Source organism: Emys orbicularis, chromosome 3 (assembly GCF_028017835.1).
Source record: "Emys orbicularis isolate rEmyOrb1 chromosome 3, rEmyOrb1.hap1, whole genome shotgun sequence".
NCBI classification, from domain to species: domain Eukaryota; kingdom Metazoa; phylum Chordata; order Testudines; family Emydidae; genus Emys; species Emys orbicularis.
In genome coordinates, this window is record NC_088685.1 from 47763992 (window position 1) to 47782610 (window position 18619).

The 18619-nt window shown below is 42.9% G+C and overlaps 1 protein-coding gene across 1 annotated transcript in view; it reads right to left on the bottom strand.

The window, feature by feature from the left end:
- CILK1 (ciliogenesis associated kinase 1) overlaps positions 1-16351 on the bottom strand; it is a 34685-nt gene extending 18334 nt beyond the window's left edge. Inside the window, exons 1-6 of the mRNA XM_065401676.1 lie at positions 16251-16351; positions 10237-10291; positions 9064-9185; positions 6701-6780; positions 2407-2539; positions 1036-1207 (exon numbers count right to left, since the gene is read on the bottom strand). Coding sequence (XP_065257748.1) covers positions 1036-1207; positions 2407-2539; positions 6701-6780; positions 9064-9185; positions 10237-10291; positions 16251-16351 — 663 coding nt within the window. The remainder of the gene's footprint in view (positions 1-1035; positions 1208-2406; positions 2540-6700; positions 6781-9063; positions 9186-10236; positions 10292-16250) is intronic.
- Between the last annotated feature and the right edge of the window lie 2268 nt (positions 16352-18619).

Consider the following 18619-nt stretch of genomic DNA (forward strand, 5'->3'; position numbering starts at 1 on the left):
ACAGGCTTAATTAATTAACCTCAAAGCACTGCTGTGACACTTTTTTTTTTTTTTTTTTTTTAAAAGACATCAGGAAACCCGCCATACAGGAGCACGCACCAAGTCAATGGCAGAAATGGGAGCAGAAGAGACTGTCCATCCCCCGTTTGTTCTGGCCACTGAACCAGAACAGACATGTGCACCCAACTGTAAATGAGACTTTAATTCCATAGAAAGGGCCTAAGGACATTGGAAATTTTAAATAATTATCTGATAAAATTCTTCCTTTCTGGACAGGTCTCTTCTAATGTCACAATTTTCAAGGATACAATTTTTATCTGTTGACCTCACAGATAATACAAGTTTTGTTATTTCACCTCTGAGATCAGTACTGGACTATGGCAACAACAAGTATGAAGAGGATAAAGTGACATTCTATCTTTTATCCTAGGCCAGGGATGGGCAAACTTTTTGGCCTAAGGGCCACATCGGAGAATAGAAATTGTATGGCGGGCCATGAATGCTCACAAAATTGGGGTTAGGGTGTGGGAAGAGGTGAGGGCTCTGGGATGGGGCTGGGGAGGAGGAGTTTGGGTTGTAGAAGGATGCTCTGGGCTGCAACTGAGGGATTCGGATGGCGGAAGGGGGGGGATAATCAGGGGTGCAGGTTCCAGCTGGGGGTGTGGGCTCTGGGATGGGGATGAGAGGTTTGGGGTGCAGGAGGGTGCTCTGTGCTGGGATTGAGGGATTTGGAGATTGGGAGGGGGATCAGGGCTGGGGTGAGGGGAGAGGCTCAGGGATGCAGGCTCCGAGCGGTGCTTACCTCAAGCAGTGGCACGTCCCTACTCTGGCTCCTACACGTGGAGTGGCCCCCAACCCTCAGAGCGAGGCCATGCTGCAGCTTCTGGGAGCCATGTGGTGCGGCCCCCGAGCCGGCACCCTGGCTGGAGCTCGCGGAATGGCTTGCGGGCCGTAGTTTGCCCACCCCTGTCCTAGGCATAGTATCATTGATGCACTAAACAATACACATTGAAGATGTGGATCTCACTTAGCTACCTTTTTCGGTGTCCCCAGTACTTGGCAAATCTTGAATATAGTATCTATTTCACTGGCACCAGGGAAGAGAGGCCTTAATGTGTAAACCTCTGCCATTATACAGCCGACAGCCCAGATATCAATGGGAGAGCTATAACTGGTGGACCTCAGAAGAACTTCAGGAGCCCTATACCTATAAAAACAACAGTTTATAGCATTCACAAATCAAACAGGTACTGCATAACATGGTTACCTCAAGTGGGCCAGCCCGTGATTTTTCATTCTCTGCCTTGCTGGAGACAGAAGGCATCCTTTAAAGGATTCCCAGCAACCCCCACCCAATGCACAAGACTGTATCTTTTTTAGAGTCAGGGTTTGAAGTCACACAATATTCCCAGAATGCCCCGTCACATCCTTCCATTATTTCTTAGACAATGCACATCATGAAGTACTTTAAGAGCTGAAGGCCCAAACCTGTGAGGTAATGCTCAGCACTCCTACTCCCACGAAGTCAATGAGAGTAGAGAGGGCCAAGCACTTTGCAGAATGGGGCCCTATGCACAAAGTACAGATTTATTCTCAGCAACTGAAGTTGTATGGCAATTTTCCTCCCACTTTCATTGCTTTTTATAAAGTTGATTTTCAGTGAGAACACTTAAAAAAAAAAAAAAAGTGGACTTAACACAAGCTATGCTGAAGATTTTGGTCATCACTGACAAGGTCCTAACCCTGCTTATCAGGAAAAAAACCCACTGTTCCCGCCTATGAATCTTTGTCTCAGATTCAAATTTATTTCAAAGTTCAGAGATGTGTTCGGCCAACTCCTCTTTGCTGAAGCAAGATATGCGGTTTTGCCTCAGCCATCCACATAGGCTGATGAAGGAAGCTGACAAAGTATGGATGCTTTTGGTTTAAGATTAGAAGGATGAGTGGGGGTCATCTGTTAGTATTAGGTGGGCAGACGGCAGGAATCATTGATTAAACTGGGTTCTTTTGTCTTCCTTTTCCCTGCTTGCTTTTATAGTAACTCTTCTCTCCCCTACCCCCATGCTAGTTCTCAGTGCCCAACCAGAACAGCACTACTAATGCTATAACAGCCTTTTCAGTTGCTCTATAGTGATTGTGGTGGCCTCTGACCACTGCTGGTTCTGGAGACTATTCTTCATATTCACAGTAGGTTAAGCAGTATCTATTCATCTATTGTCTGTACATCCATTGTCTTACACATTTTGAAGCCTTTTAATTATGCTAAATTAAAAATGGGATGCACTGGTTTTATAGACCAACAATGACATTATCCTTAGCTTACGTTAAAGTTTTGTCTTATCTAAAGGCATGACTTCTAGACATGTAATTTCATAAAACATAGCCAAACATTTACATTGCATTTACCATCTTGTAGATACATAGTCTGTATAAGGAGGCCTAGATCGGATTTCTCGGGCTAAGCCAAAGTCCGCTATTTTCACAAGTTCTGGTCCCATGCAAAGGAGGTTTTCAGGTTTCAAGTCTCTGTGAAAGAACCCTGCAATTCAAATTAAACATCAGTCTGCACTGCAGTTTTACACCCATTTGTAGCCTTTATTTTTTCCTACCTAGATTTCTTCACTTCAGTTGCCACTATTGCAGGTCCAACAGCAGGTCACAACTGTCTAAAATAATCTTAACCGTGCTAGTCTACATATTTTAGTCAGCCCATGAGGGTAAGTACACAGATGTTGAGATTTTCAAAGCAGTGTAGCCAGCTCCCTGCCCATCTTCTTTTAATGTTAATGGAAGATGTGCAATTTTAATGTTAGTTTTATTTTGTTTTAATAGGTGAGCACCTAAATAGCAAAATCTCCCCCTAGTTTAATTTAAGCAAAATTCTGTGGGGGGGGGAGAGGGGAAAAAAAAGAAAAAAAGAATTATTCTTTATATTTCAGTTCCTTCCATCTAAGCATCTCTAAACACTTTACAAAAGTTTGTCTTCCCAGCCATGGTGGAAAGCGGCAGGGGCACTTGAGCTACAGTGGATACAAATGAGGGTGTTGCTAGAAAAGTGCTCACCATAAGAAGTCTTTCACTATAGAATTTGCTTCCCTTCTTGCTCTGCCAAAGCCTAGATTTCTTAAACTTCTAGGCATGCTGGAAAGCCTGTCTTTTCTTGCAGGCATTAGGGGACAGGGTGTGTGGGAGGGAATGGGGGGTCATCTCAGAGATGGAGTGATTGGAGGTTGAAGGAGGATTTAGGTAGGATTTTTGTGTTATGGTTGGATGGAATGGCTTAGGAGACAGTCTATTCACTGGCAAACTTGTAGCTAGAACAACTGATTAAAGTTCACTATTGAAAATTTTGGTTTGTGGGTTTTAAGTTTTGGAAGATGCTTAGGGATCTGAGTAAGCACCAAAGAAACTGAAAAAAGAAAATCAATATACTTGTTTTACTGTGCTATAAAAATATCAAGCATGTGTGTGTTTTACAGTTAGTGAAAACAGAGACAGAGTTTGTGACTTGTTTCTCTGTTGCAGAAATAAAGAGAGAGCCCAGGTCTCAGGACTTGCAGTCTTATGCTATTAGCCACAAGACCATATTGCCTCTGTTGTGGCAAAATCTTCCAACTCTTCCTTGTGACTGTGATTCACAACATCTTGGTAGAAATCATTTACAATCCAGAGTGCAGGAGATCAGCGTAACAATACAGTGGTTTGTCCAGGACTGATTAGTTACATTTTGTACAGCAAGAATATGCAGGACAGAGATACAAAACATCCTGAATGCTTGTGCTTTCTTTGCCAGGGTGTACCAGTGAGGACTTAAGAGATCAGTCCACAGCTCAGTTTACATTAACGTTTTAAAAGATTTGATTTTCTGTGGTTGTAACAGGCAGAGATTTCTTGTTCCCTTTGAGTATGTCTAAGGCCAGGGGTGGGCAAACTACGGCCTGCGGGACCATCCTGCCCGGCCCCTGAGCTCCTGGCCCAGGAGGCTAGCCCCTGGCCCCTCCCCTGCAGCCTCAGCTTGCTCGCTCCACTGCAATGCTCTGGGCGGCGGGGCTGTGAGCTCCTGGGGCAGCGCAGCTGCAGAGCCCGCCCTGACCCGGTGCTCTGTACTGGTGGCGGCAGCGGTGGCGTGGCCCGACTCCAGCCGGGCGGCACGGCTGTAATGCCACCAGTCATCGGTGCTCCAGGCAGCGAGGTAAGGGGGGCAGGGAGCGGGCTGGAGGGTTGGATAGAGGGCACGGGAGTTTGGGGTAGAGTTCAGGGGGCGGGGGTGTGGATGCTGGTTGGGGGGGGGAAATGGGGTTTAATGGGGGCAGGGGTCCCTGGGGGGCCGTCAGGAATGAGAGGCGGTTGGATGGGGTGGTGGGGATCCGGGGGCAGTCAGGGGACAGGGGTGTGTGGATGGGGTAGGGGTCCCAGAGGGGCTGTCAGGGAACGGGGGGGGGGCAGATAGGAGGTGGGGGCTGGGCCATGACCCCCTCCCCTAACCGGCCCTCCATACAATTTACAAAACCCGATGCGGCCCTCAGGCCAAAAAAAAAAAAAAAAAAAGTTTGCCCGCCCCTGTCTTAGGCCTACTAATGTGAATGGAGGAGAATAAAGCCATTAGCAGGAACACATCTTATAAAAGTAAAATCTAAGCATGTTAGGTAATTTTCAGATTCCAAGGCCAGAAGGGACCATTGTGATCATCTAGTCTGACCTCCTGTAGAACATAAGCCAGAGAACTTCTCCAAAGTAGTTCCTAGAGTATATCCTAGCATTCCTAGAGATGGGGGGTGGGGGGGGTGGGGAAGAATTGTTCTCTTGCCACAGAGGCAGGACAAGAGGCAATGGGTTCAAACAACAACACAGCAGATTTAGATGAAATCTGAGGAAAAACTTCCTAACTGTAAGAACAGTTGGACAATAGAGCAAATTGCCTCGGGAAGTCATGGAAGCTTCTTCACCGGAGGTTTTCAACAGGAATCTGGATTGCCATCAGTCTTGGATGATCCTGCATCTTGGCAGGGGTTTACACTACACAACCCTCAAAGTCCCTTCTAACCCTATGGTTCTATGATCTTTTAAAATCAAGATTGGATATTTTTCTAAAATGGTCAGTGATGGAGCATCTACCCTTTGTAACTTGTTCCAATGGTTAATTATTCTCACCTTTAAATTGTATGCTTTATTTCCAGTCTGAATTCTAGCTTCAACTTCCAGCCATTGGATTGTGTTGTTTCTCTGCTCAATTGACGAGCCCATTATTAAATATTTTGTTCCCCATACAGATAGACTGTACTCAATTCATGCCTTAACTGTCTCTTGAGCTAAATAGATTGAGTTTAGCACTATAAACCATGTTTTCTAATCCTTTTATCATTTTTGTGGTTCTTTTCAGAACCTTCTCCAACTTATCGACACCCTTCTTGAATTGTGGACACCAGAACCGGACATCGTTTTCTAGCAGCGGTTACATCAGTGACCAGTACAGAAGTAAAATAACCCTTTACTCCTACTTGAGATTCCCCTGTTTATGCATCCCAGGCCTGCCTAAGCAGTTTCGGTCACAACAACACACTGGGAGTTCATGTTAAGCTGATTATCCACTATGATCCCCAAATCTCTGTCAGAGTCACTTCTTCCCAGGTTAGAATCCCCCCTCCTGTAAGTATGGCCTACATTCTTTGCTCCTAAAGGTGTACATTTATGTTTAGGCATATTAAAATGCATATTGTTTGCTTAAGACCAGTTTATCAAGTGATCCAGATCACGGTGAATCAGTGACCAATCCTCTTCATTATTTACCACTCTCCCAATTTTTGGATCATCTGTAAACTTTATCAGTGATGATTTTGTGTTTTCTTCCACTGTACGGTTCCTGTAAGCCCACCACCCCCAGAGCTCCACTGATGGTGTTCTGCCTATGGAGGGTTTGCAGGATTAGAACCCACTGTTGTAATTTTAATATACTTACAAGACAGTATTGCAATGCATGGGGAACATTAAGAGCAAACTCTAAATTTAAAAGAAATAATTGCTTGATTCAAACACTGGTCTTGTTTTTGTTGGCTGGCCAACAAAGTCAGTTCTTATTGTTATCATAAGACTATCAAAGCTATTTATCACAGGGATATTTTACCATAAGTGTAAGAATGTATTAATACATTTCACACATATATATACACACACACACACACACACCCCCACCCACCCACAATTTAAGTCATGAGAAGTGCCAAGTTATAAACTCTGGAGGTAGAAACCCTCGTTTGTCCAGAAAACGAGTACAGCACAGCTAGCACCAGTGCAAATCTTATCACACTGTCCCACCAAGATGCCTTAGCCCTCACCTGAAATGACTGCCTGGAGAGGCTTTAGTCTCCATGCCCAATCTTTGGGGTCTTTTCTGGGATGGTCAACAAGGATGCCCATTAGTGCCAGTTGTGCTGGTAGTTTTGTGATGTGGAATCTTATTCATTAGGAACTGGACAAGCTGCCAGATTAGTTGAACATCACAGGCTACCAAGCAGATAATTATTTGTGGTCACTGGCAACCCTGCCCAACTTGGAATCAGTGACCTGGAAGTGAACAGCCCATCTCCTATGAATAGCCCCAATCACTCCATTTAACAGAGGAATTTTATTATTTAGTTTAAAACTAACACACAGACACTATCTTTCTCCAGTTAAAAATATTTAGAGTCAAAATACAGCCTACCATGTTTATGGATAAATGCAAGCCCTTGCAGGATCTGATACATAATATTCCTAACTGTAGATTCAGGAAACAGTTTGTTTCTGTAGGGTAAAAAGTAAAGAAAAAAGTTACTGATGCAGTGACACAGGGAGTTTCTTATCATTTCTTAGGCACCTACAGGAAAAGGAACAGTTAGAACAGCTAGAAAAGCAGTTGTAAGCAGTGTACTTTGCTTTTCAACAAGAGCTGTGCAGTCTTTTTGCTCACTACCATATCCTGTGGTATTTAAGCTACCTTTGATACCAAATGCTGCAAGTAAAAAGGCTAGTCAATAAATTGAACAACATGATGTAAGACTTAAAACAAAAGAGAATGCCTCAGGCACATCCCACAACACTGCAGGGATTCAGAGAGAGTCCATCTCAGTAGAACGCTTTTCACTGTTCTTTTCCCAATGATCTCACTTCTGCCATATGTGAGATCAGACATTTTACTTTAAGCTTTACTTGGTATGGGGCTTCTCTTTATGGTTTTTTCTGGCTTCATGAAGGTAACCCTCCCCACTGCTATTAATATCAGAGCAGGGGCAGTTCCCCTTGCAATGGCCTCCAAGAGGATTTGCCAGGGCAACAGGTTTATGATAGCCCTTGCTATTGAGGAAAGGAAGATCAAGACCCATGGGCTAAGTGATAAGCACCTGCAGCCCCAAGGCATCTCAGTAGGCAGGGCAGTAGCCTTGAAAAGATCAGTGACAGAATTCACTGGAAAGAGCCTACTAGTAGTGAAACGAGAGGCCGGTACATTCTTTAACTTCCTGTACTTGATCCCTCCCTTAAACTCATTCAGCCCATCACATATTTTAAAAGTGAGGTCAGCAACTAGTCAGACTTCCATTTTAAACTGTAGTGGAATCGAGTTGTCTCTTTTCTCACCCCTCCAATGTGTAAAAATTGACAGTTAGTTTAGGTCTAAAGAAATGATCAGAGTTTAACAGGTTTATGTTTAAAAATTCTTAATCATTTTGCAGGATTTCTGCCATGCAATCTTTTCTGCACTATAACATTCCCGAATGCACATGTGCAACTCAGTCTCATGCCCTTTTGTTTCCATTGGTATGTAGAATCCATAGATCCTTTCTAAAAAGCATTCTGAGATACCATATAGGAATAATTTGTATTCGTGGTGGGGCAGGTCCCCAACCCAGTCAGGAAGAGGATAAGGAGCTCTCGGGGGCACAATCAGCCACAGCCCAGCACACCTGTAAGGCCTGCCAACCTTTGAGAGGGGCAGGTCCCTAAAAGGGAGGATCCAAGTGCAGTGCAGGGTGGCAATTTAATGTAAGCTGAGCTAGACCACAGAGCACAGGCTGGTTATCAGCAAAGCTACTGAAAAGCCTCTGAAGAAGTAGAGGGGTCATCTTTGCTTTGCTGTATTCTTTAGAGCCTGGGGCGGTTGAGCTGGCCTATAGACACTCTGTGAAGGGGATCTGGGTTCCCAACCCCCTGAGACTACTCCCCTCATGGAGAACAGCAGTGGACCATTTTGAGGGCAGGAGGATTATTTTGTTTGCCTGTTTCATTTGGATTGCTTTATGCCCCCAGAAGAAGGTGCAGTCTCTAAAATATACAGCTGAAGGACCACCCCCAAACCAGTTCTACAGATATGTCAGCATTCAGGAAAGGACATCAAGAAAATGAATACTTATTTTACAATACTGTCATAGGCTACCCCCTTGGGCCCCTTTCTCTGAGGTACAGAACTTCATACAACAAAGGCCTGAGGTCTAAAACACATTTGTCCACCTGACCATACCTGTGCATGCATAGTGGCCACATGTGCAACCAAAATGTCATTTTAGTTTCTAAATATCCATTTGCGTATGCACAAATGCCTAGTTTGTGTATGCAATTGCAGTACCTGTACATTCAAAGCGACAAATATGTTCTAGACCTTGGTCTTCAATTTATGAAAGCCTGGCCTATCAGTTGAACTCTACTAAGGACTTGTCCACATTAGGGAGTTTTACACTGGTTTTGCTATACCAATGAAAATTCCTAGTACATCCCTGAACTGCATCCATACGAAGAGGGGCTTGTACCAATGTAACTTGCTTTGCTTTACACTGGTGCAATGTGAGCACACTGGGGGTTTGCATCAGATATAGTTACACTGGTGCAAAAATCCTTGATGTAGCTGGGCCCTTAAATAGAGCAAGGGCCACATTTTCTACTGTAATATACAACTTTAAACTAAGATTGTGTTTAGAGGCTAAATATAACTGCAACCTTTAAAAGACATGGATGTCAAAGACAGCTAAGAAATGAACTCATTACTGTTATAGTTAAGTTTGTATCAGGAATGTGTTTATGATGTAATTTACATACCTTTCTTTCATCAATTGGTAAAGATTTTCCTTCATGTATTCAAACACAAAATAAAGATGATCATTTTCCCTGATAACTTCTTTCAGTTTTACTATATTGGCATGGTTTAATTTCTTCAAAGACTAGAAGCACAAAATACAAAAGAATGTAACACACTGTTATAAGGAAGGATTCCATTTCACTTACCTTGAAGCCCTTGTTGCACAAGCTAAACTGAAATGCTGTTTAAATTGTTTAAGTAGCAGGTCGCTACAGATTTAAAGACCAGATTTCCTAAGAAAGCAATTGACATATACATTTGCAAGTGCTCTGAGTTATGTGTACAGGCTGATTTGTGCAAACATTGGCTTTGAATTGTGCTAAGCTTGCCAGTTAGACACACCCAACTGACTCACTGTTACACATCGGATTGGCTGCGTCTTCTCCCAACACAACTTCTCACTGGAGGATCTTCCACTCTACTTGTGCACCTATGCTGCCAGAAGCCACATCAGATTTTGGAGTGAACTCAGTCCTTAATTCACCTGTAGGTCTTTTCCCTCTAAAATTTCCCACCTTTTTGATAACCAGTGGTAGAAACAGCATAGACAAATCCTGCTTTAAGCGGGGTTAGAGGAGACGTGATTAAAGTTTTCTACAATTGTGCTCCCACCGACACTACTGCTGTTGGAGCTGCATTATTTGTGTCTCTGGTCTAATTATCCAGGAACAGGACTACCCTGCATGGAAAGGAGTGTATGCACAGATGCTGTTGGTAATGAAGAGCGTATAAACCTTAAAAATCCATACTGCAATGCTACTCCCAGTTCCTGTTAGAATTCTTGCAGCGCAGCCCTGCCATAGGAACAGCCAGAATTCAGATGGTTATCTTCTCCCTTGGGCAGCTGCTGCTGACTGCAGGTTTGCTGCCAGGAGCCTGCTCCCCACCAGCTACAATGAACAGTTTTTAGCATTACTACAAAACAGCATGTGATAGTTTTAAGGAAGAATGAGGAAACGGCAAAGCTACCACAAACATACTCCACAGCTCTTACTGCAGGGACTGCTAATGAGGCTCTTCTCAGAGCTAGAATGGGTCTATGTTACCTAGAAACACCAGGGAGAACTGTTCTAATGTAAAAGGCCTTGTAAATGCTGGGTTGAAAAGTAACCATCCTTGGAATTAACAAGTACCTTAACCTCTCGAAGATTCATGCATTCCTCCCAAGAGTAGAACTTTCTCTTCATCCTGTAGAAGCAGAGGGGAAAAAAAGAGAAACAACAGTCAGTGCCATTACAGTCTGAACTCCATAAGTCTAAAATGAATGAATGGAGATACCCTATCTCCTAGAACTGGAAGGGACCTTGAAAGGTCACTGAGTCCAGCCCCCTGCCTTCACTAGCAGGACCAAGTACTGATTTTGCCCCAGATCCCTAAGTGGCCCCCTCAAGGATTGAACTGACAACCCTGGATTTAGCAGGCCAATGCTCAAACCACTGAGCTATCCCTCTCCCCTCTACACCTCAGTTTCCCCTTCTGTCAAAGCACTTTACATCTCTAGATGAAAGGTGCTATATGGGAGTTAGTATACAATGCTGTACAAGAATATATATATATATATTTTTAAATAGCATTAAGAAAACACCCTACAATTCAAGGTAAGTGACTTTGGTCCCCACATGAAGCCAAAGGAAGTAAGCTGTTTACAAAACAACCAAGCTCTAACAGGTAAATAAGATTCAAAATGTTGAACAAAGTAAGTATATTTAAAAAAAATAAAAAATAAAAAAAACCCTCCACACTTTTATAACAAGGTCTATTTTTGTTCCTCCTTTCCCTCGCTATTTCCTCCTTTTCTGCACCATGATTTCTTCTTGTGCCCTCTATGCCTTTCCCCCCCTCTTCTATTCCTCAATATCTTCACTTTTCAGTGTCCAGGTTTCCCCACGCTTTTTAATTGCCCCCTCCCCAAAAAGATTCTCTCCCCCACTAACTTCACCGAGACCTGTTTTCTTGTCCACTTTGGCCTCTCTCCCCAACCTATTAAACAATATTGCTTTAAACACAGCCAGTTTCATAGAGATGGTTCACTCTTTACTTCCAACCTGTAATAGTATTTACCATGTTACAACTGTGTAAACAGTGTGTTATGTACCACCTAAGTAAAGCATGCTCATTTCTTTAAAATGCAGTTAATTTCCATAGTAGACAGTGCGTGTGCGCACACAAGAGCTTTGTCACCTCAGTACAGAATCACTAACTGTTACTGCAGGCATTTTTCAACTTGGGGAAAGCACCTTGGTGTTTTGATTTAAAAATATATATCATTCCAATTGGCTTGGTTTGTTTTGCAGTGACTGCCTTGTGCCTGAAGATGCCATGCTTTTGGCTATCACTGCTTCCACTGTGCTGGTTTGTTCCACAGGTTCTGTTTGGCATTATGATGAAGCCTCAAAGGGAAGTAGTTGCTAGCAAGGCTTTGGATAGCAAAAAGCACACTGCACAAGTTGGACGTGGAAACCATGCTACAGCTGTGGTGGCTACAACAATGGTGGACAACAGCTGTCTAACATTACTTTATACAGGTTAGAAGCAATCTATGTTACACTGTAGTGAAGACAAGACAGTTGTAGTTTTAACCCATATTAGCTGGTTGAGGTAAACCCCTAGGTAGAGCTACCATGTGTCTTCACTAGAATGTAAAATGGGTTAGTTTAAACACATATAAAATACACCTTTCTTCCCCTAGTGAAAACAGAGCTTCAGCAGTCTTTAACATGGCTAGACAAGCACTGTGAAAGCCTCAGGCTGTCTCTATGCTACAACACTTTACTTTAATAAATAAATAAATAAATAAATAAATAAAAAGAGAGGATTGGTCTTCTACAACTGGGGTTCTCAACCTTTTTCTTTCTGAGCCCCCCGCCCCACATGCTATAAAAACTGCAGGGCCCAGCAGGGGCCAGGGGGCCTCGGGGGCAGGGACTTTGGGCATAAGGTGTAGTTTGACTTCTATTTTGGGGGGGGGCGAGGGGGGGGAGGGCAGAGGCCAGCGGGGCCTGAGCCAGCTATGCATGGTGGGGTCCACAGAGGGATTGCGGCCTCCACCTCCTGATTCACCTCAGGAAGCCACCTAGCCTGTCTGGGTTTGGGGCGGGGGGGGGGGAGGGTGGAACGCAACCAAAATAAATCATAACTCAAAAGGTGGGGGGCTCAGCACTAAAAGTTTGAAAACAGCTTAGGGTGCAGGGACGGGGTAGCTAGGGGTTGTGTGCTGACAGGGAGGGGTGCACTATGGGCTGTGTGCCAGCCAGGGTGGATTAAAAAACAAAACAAAAAAACCACAATGATTTAAAAATAAATAAATACATAAAATCAGATTTTTTTTATAAAATGCTTTTTGAGGGAAAAAAACCTATCTAAAGATAGTTTTAATTAAGATATTTTTGAGCTATAATGTATCTCATCATGGAATAGGGATTACTAATTCTATACTATGAGACAATGTTTAAGAAAAGTTTTGTAAATGAGTTCCAATAGTTTGTGGATTAGGGACACAATCTTATTGGGGTTCCAGGGGCTTCTGTATAGATTAACCTAAATAATCTTTCTATCTACCCAGTGGGACTCAGTGCTCAGTCTAGAAGATACCATCAGAGATGCTTAGTTTTGAGGTTCTCAAACTGTGGATTTGGGGTCTCCAGAGATGACATGCTTGTTAACAGCAAAAATGTTTTTAAATATTTATTTATTTAGAGGTGAGAAACAACAGACCTCAACCCTATTGTCCCTCTGCAAATTTGTGTACACAGAGTCAATCCCTTACCTCTCTCTAAGAGTGCAAAGTTTCAAAAAGTTCAATGAATAAAAGATTTTTGGGAGCGGAATAGATCTGGACAAGGAGAAGTCTGGAGATAAATGCGAGAAGGGAGGGACAGGCAGTAGAAACAAAAGTGAAACTGTTTGAGCAGCATATTCCAGAAGTCTTGAGGTCTTTCTGAGTGTAGCCTTCATTGATTTGAGATCTACCATGCCATTCTCTCACCAGAAGGGAAAAACAATAATGGCAGCAGGCCGTAAAAGAGACCCAGTTTGGGAATAAGAACCATTCAAGAAATATATGTTTGCTGATGATGTTTTAAAGAAAGTCACACCAGTGAACTGGTGGAAGTCATTTAAGCACTTGGATTCAGAGACTGTTGAAGTGATAATCTACTTTTAATAGCAGTAGCTTCTTCTGCCAGTGCAGAAAGAATATTTTCTTCCTTTGGACTAATTCACTCCAATTTGAGAAATCGTTTGGGACCTGAAAAAGCAGGAAAGCTTTTTTCTTTTCCAGATTATGAACAAACAGGAAAATGAAGATGAAGACGACGGAGTTAGCTGCAGAAGCCAATATTTTAAGTTTCTCATGTTGACCTGGCTGGCATAGTCTATTTAATTTTTTTAAATATTTCATTTAACTATTAGTTAAAAACAATTTTAACAAAAACAAACCTGGTTTTAAAAAACTTGAATGTTTAACTAAATTAAAAAATTCATATGCTTGTTTTGTTAAAATATTATATGTTTGCTGTTGAAGAAAAAAAATCCAGAATACATAACATTGTTGTTTTAGTTAAAACGAACAATTTAAATGTCTGTCTGGTGATGTTCTCCTCCTAATACAGCATGGCAAGAAAATCCTCCAAATATTTTATGATTAACCTGTTGAAGCAGATATATATATGAAGTCATTGGGAGGTGAACTATCCAATTCAATTGCCTTTGGTAAATGAAATAACCAACCAATCATTTATTTTCTGATATAGCTGTAAAACTAATCTGAAAAGTTTTCAAAATAAATCACTTAAAAAAATGTATAGTGTGTACCTTCTAAAAATGAAACCTACATCTATCTCCGGGTTGTGAAGAATGTGTGTGTTAAGGTTATAACAACCAACAAGAATGAACTTTTATGTAGAAATCCATGATTAAATCGAGTCTTCCTGAGTAGCGATTTAAATCATGATTTAAATCCATTTGATTTAAATCAAATCCACCCTGGTGCCAGGAGGGCTCCCCTCCGGTCCTGGTTCCCGGAGAGCTCTGACAGCCAGAGACCCAGGTCCCCCCACCCAGGCGGCTCTTACCGGCTGCCTCTGCATGAGCAAAGGGGGCTGGGAGCTGAAGGAGCAGCTTCAACCTCAGGCACCAGGAGACAAAAGAACTCTGTGACTACCTACTCCATGGGACCAGCCAGAGCAGCAGCCGCCCCGCACTCCCTGGCTCCAGCTTCCCTCCTCTGACCTGGTCAGGGGATGGGAAGAGAAGGAGGAGATGAGAGGGGGGTGCAGTTTGGGGGGGCAACACCCTCCATGCCTCCCAACTCTGCCCAGGGACTCGGCTTCTGCCCCATGGGGAGCACCAGGGCTCAGGGCTCCAGACCCGCTGCTCCCAGCTTCAGCCCTACGGGGGGCCCCAGGGATCAGGGCTTCAGCCCCACAGGGGATGCTGGGGCTCAAGCTCTGGGTTTCAGCCGCAGGGCCCCACAGCCCTCTTGAAAGGGCTCACAGACCCTCAGTTGAGGACTGCTGTTCTACAAGCAACAAAACATCTGACCCAGAACCAGAAACCTGCTCCGCACAAACTCTCAAAGTCAATAGGAGCTTTGTGAACACGGGGCCAATTTCTGCCCTCAGTTACCAGACTTACACCAGTGTGTCAATATAGAATAACTCCATTGTCAAAAAACAGTTACTTCACGATTATACCAAGAATTTGGTGCAGTGAGTCTATATGATTTGGATCATTCTGCTATGGAAACAGTAAGAAATGCTTTCCACATGAATAGTCTTGACACCCAAGGAGCAACGACAAGGGCTAATGTTCAGGACAGAATGTTTCCATCTGTTACAGAGAGAACACACTTAACTCTTGAAACAGGAAACAAAGCATTTATGGTATTGGGAGGTGGGGGGAGGGAGGGGGGGTTGAGGTAAATTCATTTGAGTCTTATCCTTTCAAGGGTTTGTGTACACCTGACTTTGCCAATTCACCTGAGGAAATGAAGGCTTGACTTACACTTAAAAGTTAGCTAAGTCAACCTACTTTGGTTGGGTGTATGAAAAATATACACCTGACTGACATAGCTATGCCAACCTAACCCCCTAGTGTAGACACAGCTATGTCGAGGGCAGAATACATCCACTGGCATAGCTACCATTGTTCAGGGAGGTGGTATTCCTACACTGAGGGCACAAACCCTACCATCAGTATAGGCGGTGTCAACATTAAGGAATTATACTGAATAGTTACGCCAACATAGTTATGCCACTGCAGTCTCCGTAGTGTAGACATACTCTAACACATTAGTAAAGACTAGTTTTGACTGGCAGAAACATTTGGGGAGTGTCCACAAGTGCCATTTCACTCCACGTAGAAAATGTAATCTATTAGAAAACCGTGCGTAGACATCCCCTCAAATACCTGATTTAAATCATAAGATAATCTTTTTGCCTGTATCTATTCCCATGACTGATTTGCAGTAGTAACTCTGCCTTTTGCTAGCATGAATCTTTGCTCACAATCCCTGCAATGGCCATGAGAATACACAGCTGACCTGCTATGCTACTGTAGTGCCGTAGCGTAGACATTTCCTATGGCAACGGAAGGGTGTTTTCCCATCATTCTAGGTAATCTACCTCGCTGAGCAGTGGTAGCTAGACTGGTGGAAGCATTCTTTCGTCATCCTAGCTGCATCTACACCAAGGGTTAGGTTGGCATACCTCTGGCACTCAGGGGTGTGGATTTTACACACTCAGAAGCAACGCAGCTATATCAATTTACATTTTAAGTATAGATCAAGCCTTAGACAGGTGGGCCATTTAAAAACTCACTAAAAGTGATCTCTGAAGCCGTTAAGTGAGACACTGGAAATTAAATAGGCCTCAAACAATTTGGGTGAAATGTGAGGGCTGTGTATTACAATGGGACATAAGTAACAGACAAAGGTGACATGATCAGTTCACTCCTCAAGACAACTGTCACTGGGTGATTAGACCATTCATTTTATGTTCCATATTTAGTGGCTGAGAATTAAGATGCGGAGTTCTATATTCTCAGACCTTGTTGCAAAACCAATTGTATATACTGAACACATGATTTATATTAGTTGGCTATGTACCAGTGTAATACTATTACATCAAGGAATAATAAAGTGACTCACTTTTTAATGGCAATTAGCTCCCCAGAGTCAATGCTTCTCCCTAGGAGGACGGAGCCATACGTCCCATCGCCAAGCTGTTTGATAGTAGTGTATCTATTCATGATGTGGATCCTTTGGCTGCAAATTCATTTCAGTCCTTAGTAAATGCTTCCTTGCAGCTGACGTGTTTCTCCTCTGAGTGTAACCAGTTCTTTCTGTGGCAGCATAAATACAGAGTACTCAGGACTGCAAGAATAGCCACAAGAGTCATGTTTTCAAGGCTCAGCCTCTGGTCTGAAATACAGAACACAATCCAGTGGATTTGGATTATTTGCATTTTTCAAAGTTGTCTTGTTTGCAGCCTCCTTTCTTCCCAAAGACATCCAGGAGCACAAACAGGCTTTTGTCCTGGTTGTCCAAAACTAAAGAGCCAGATTAGGTCTGGCCTTAAATAGGCATGTGCACAAGGAGACCTCCCACTCCTTTACACCCTCCCATCTCAGAAGCCAGACGCAATTGCAGGGCCTGTAATTAGCATCAGACGTGATGGCAACCCCAATGGGTAGCAATAAGCAACACGACAGTTACCAGAAGCACAGAATGAGTTCTCATGGCCTGGAAATGGCAGCCCCAGCAAGGGAACGGAGCATCTCTAATTATGTGGCAGGGGATCTGTTTTAGCAAAATTATCTAGCAAATGGATCGGTAACACAGGTCATATTGCAGTCAGTGCAGAGCGCTGACAAACCACCTTTCCAAGACGTCCCTCTGCACGAGGGGTAGAGTCATACATATCCTTTAAAGGGAAAAGATACTCAAGACAGAAAAGACCACATTTATCTCAGGGTTGTTACCCCAGGAATAAGTTTGGCTCTAGGAATACTTTATATACCCAAATTACCTACCAAACCCATCACCCTGACACAGTGCAAATAAAAGAATAATAGAAAATAAAAATGAATAGTGTTTATTAGCTTCTCTAGTCCAACCCCTGCCAATGATTCCTATGCTTAAATCAACTTACTTACAAAAAGGAAGAAAATGTGACCTATACTACGTAAATTAGTCATACCCTTGGAATTAAGGTAAATAGTGGGAACAAGAATCACATCTGCAAGCTTGTCTGTATTATGGTCAGTTCCACGCCTTCTTACTCCTCTTATTAAGAACTTAATATCATCTCTGAGCAGAAGAGCCGTGGCTTTTGTCTTTGTAAGCTGTGTGTGTAGTCTGAATTACATGTCAACAGATTTGCTGCAGTACCCTTATGTCCATACATGCTCCCTGTGCTGCCTTAACTGGGAAAACAGATGTTTTAGTGATGGAGAAAGCTGCAAATAAATCTCCTGCATCCTCTTTTCCCAGTAACAGGACAGGTTTTCCAACCGCTGTCAATGTCACCAGTACCTAAAGATATACTCTTGCAATGATGCTGGCATCAACAGCAGTGTGTTACAATAAGTTGGGATGGTCCAACTGAATTAAGATGTTAGCAATTTTTTCCCTTTTTCTTAGCATTTAAGCACTGCCTGAAATAGGCTGCTTCTCCATCCCACTGGGATCTGTAAACCTAATGCACTGATGTGGGAAAGAAATCGGTTAATGTCAAAACAGCTTTTGTCAGTTTATGTATCATGTACAAAGGAGACAATCATTCTCCCTACCTAGAAGGCACTTATACTCCACAATTCATCAGAATTTGCCTCAAAATCCACACTTTGCTGAACAATTGTGCTGCATCAAAGCTTCCCTTAAACTTTTTTTAACCTTGAAATAGAAACTAAATACAAACAATGCAGACGGGCTGCACGGCCGGAACCAATGTTGCTGAGAGGTGTGAACTGCCCATTCATCCCAATAGACTACTAACTGAAACCTGAAGATAAGCAATTTAAATGTCAGCAGAGTATTTCACTCTATAATTTTAGAAGAAATATCCAGTAAATATGTATAGCTCACAACCCCAGCCTCCCTCAAAGGTTGGAAGTGTAAGATATATTTAAAACAAAATAAAAAGAGGGGCTACTGTACTGATTGTATTATTCATTTTTAGGTTTACATTAAATACTATAGGTTTGTCAGTAATTTAAATGAAGGTGCCATAGAATTCCCAGCCTGCCATACCAGAATACTGCAGAATCAAGGGACATTGTCACAGAATGTAGGTCTGTTATGCTTGACAACTTGCCATGGAACATGCAAGACCTGGTCCATAGCAGCAACAGTTTGGGGAGCTTTGGAGTACCACTTGCTTGTTGGCCACTTTATTGGGTAATTGGGTATTCAAGTGTGCAAGTTTTGGCTTAAGTGATTTAAGCCAAGTCTGAGGAGTCAGTGGCAGACCCAGGATTTTAACTCTAACTCCTTGTTCCCAGACCTGTGATCAGACC